This window comes from Terrapene carolina, unplaced genomic scaffold (genome assembly GCF_002925995.2).
Source record: "Terrapene carolina triunguis isolate 2854851 unplaced genomic scaffold, T_m_triunguis-2.0 Scaffold525, whole genome shotgun sequence".
Lineage (NCBI taxonomy): Eukaryota > Metazoa > Chordata > Testudines > Emydidae > Terrapene > Terrapene triunguis.
In genome coordinates, this window is record NW_020664876.1 from 5,785 (window position 1) to 7,242 (window position 1,458).

The 1,458-nt window shown below is 44.2% G+C and overlaps 1 protein-coding gene across 1 annotated transcript; it reads right to left on the bottom strand.

Annotated features, from left to right (window-relative positions):
- Nucleotides 1-308: 308 nt before the first annotated feature.
- Nucleotides 309-1,274, bottom strand: LOC113407935 (olfactory receptor 6N1-like). Its single transcript, XM_026658937.1, has one exon. The coding sequence runs from the start codon at nt 1,272-1,274 to the stop codon at nt 309-311; it is 966 nt and encodes a 321-aa protein (XP_026514722.1).
- Nucleotides 1,275-1,458: the final 184 nt, after the last annotated feature.

Consider the following 1,458-nt stretch of genomic DNA (forward strand, 5'->3'; position numbering starts at 1 on the left):
CTGTACACGCTCCTCACATAGGGTGAATGTTAAGACAAGACCCTGGAGAAAAATACCATCATACTGCATGTATCAGTGCTGAACATGAAAGAGTGACAGAGCTGTCCACAACTTCATTTTCCTATACGTTGTGTAACATGGAGGCAGCACAGGACTACAAAGACTGTCTCAGTAACTCCAGGCAGATCATCTCCATTTATTTCACATTAGTGCTGAGATTTTCAATGGGGGATTTCAACTCAATTTCAATGGGGGCTGATAGCCGGAGGTTTTCACAGATGCCTGGCTGATTTAGGCAAAGTTATAATCTAGGAGTCTCTGCATGTTTTTGTGAAAGCCCCATATTTACTGACTGCTTTGCTCAAGGCTTCCTTGACCTCTCTGTTTCTCAGGCTGTAGATGAGGGGGTTTACCAGGGGAGTCAGGACTGTGTAGGAAAGAGAGAGCACTTTGTTTAGGAAGCTTAATGTGTCACGATTCGGTAGCATGTAGACAATCATTAGGGTTCCATAGTAAATTGTCACCACGATGAGGTGAGAGGAGCAGGTGGAAAATGCCTTTTGCCTCCCAGTGGTGGAAGGGATTCTCAGGATGGTGGTGAGGATACACACATAGGATGTCAGTGTTAGTAGGAATGGAGGCAGGGTGAATACACAGGCCAGTACGAAATCTAGCAGTATGATCAGATGTGTGTCACTGCAGGAAAGTTTTATCAATGGGATGAGATCACAAAAGAAATGGTCAATTTCATTCGGGCCACAGAATATTAAGTGAGACATGAATAATACAAATATGGCAGTAGCCAAACAACCATTTAACCATGATCCAGCAGCCAACAGGAGGCAAAACCTGGTATTCATAAGAGCTGAATAGTGCAGGGGTTTACATATCGCTAAATACCGATCATAAGACATCGCTGCTAGGAGAAAGCATTCTGTAGCCGCCAGAGCACAAAAGAAATACAGTTGTGTGATGCAGCCACTGAATGAGATGGTTTTGTCCCCAGTCAGGAGACTGGCCAGCATCTGGGGCAGGATGGTTGAGGTGTAGCAGGTCTCCAAGCAGGACAAGTTCCCCAGGAAGAAGTACATGGGGGTGTGAAGGTGTTGATCAGCCACAACTAGTGCAGTGATGAGGATGTTCCCAGTCACAGTTGCCATGTAGATCACTAGGAACATCAGGAAGAGAAGAATTTGCAGGTCAGGGAGATCCCCGAATCCCAGGAAGATGAATTCTGTGACAACTGTTTGATTTCTCCGGTCTCTGTCTGCCATGGGTTGAGTCAAGGAACAAGAAAACAAACTGTGCAATTGAATTGGAAGAACACAGAGTTAAAAGTTAATCAAGTCTTGCGAATTAATTGTGTAAATATTAAGAAACTCTGCTTTCTCTCCTAGTTACAGGCTGAAAATTTAAGACTAAATGTAGACTTCAGAGCTAAGTGCCAGGAGTTTTAGT

Excerpts from the sequence above, each read along its gene's own strand:
- LOC113407935 (XM_026658937.1), bottom strand. The coding sequence starts at position 1,274 with ATGGCAGACAGAGACCGGAGAAATCAAACAGTTGTCACAGAATTCATC.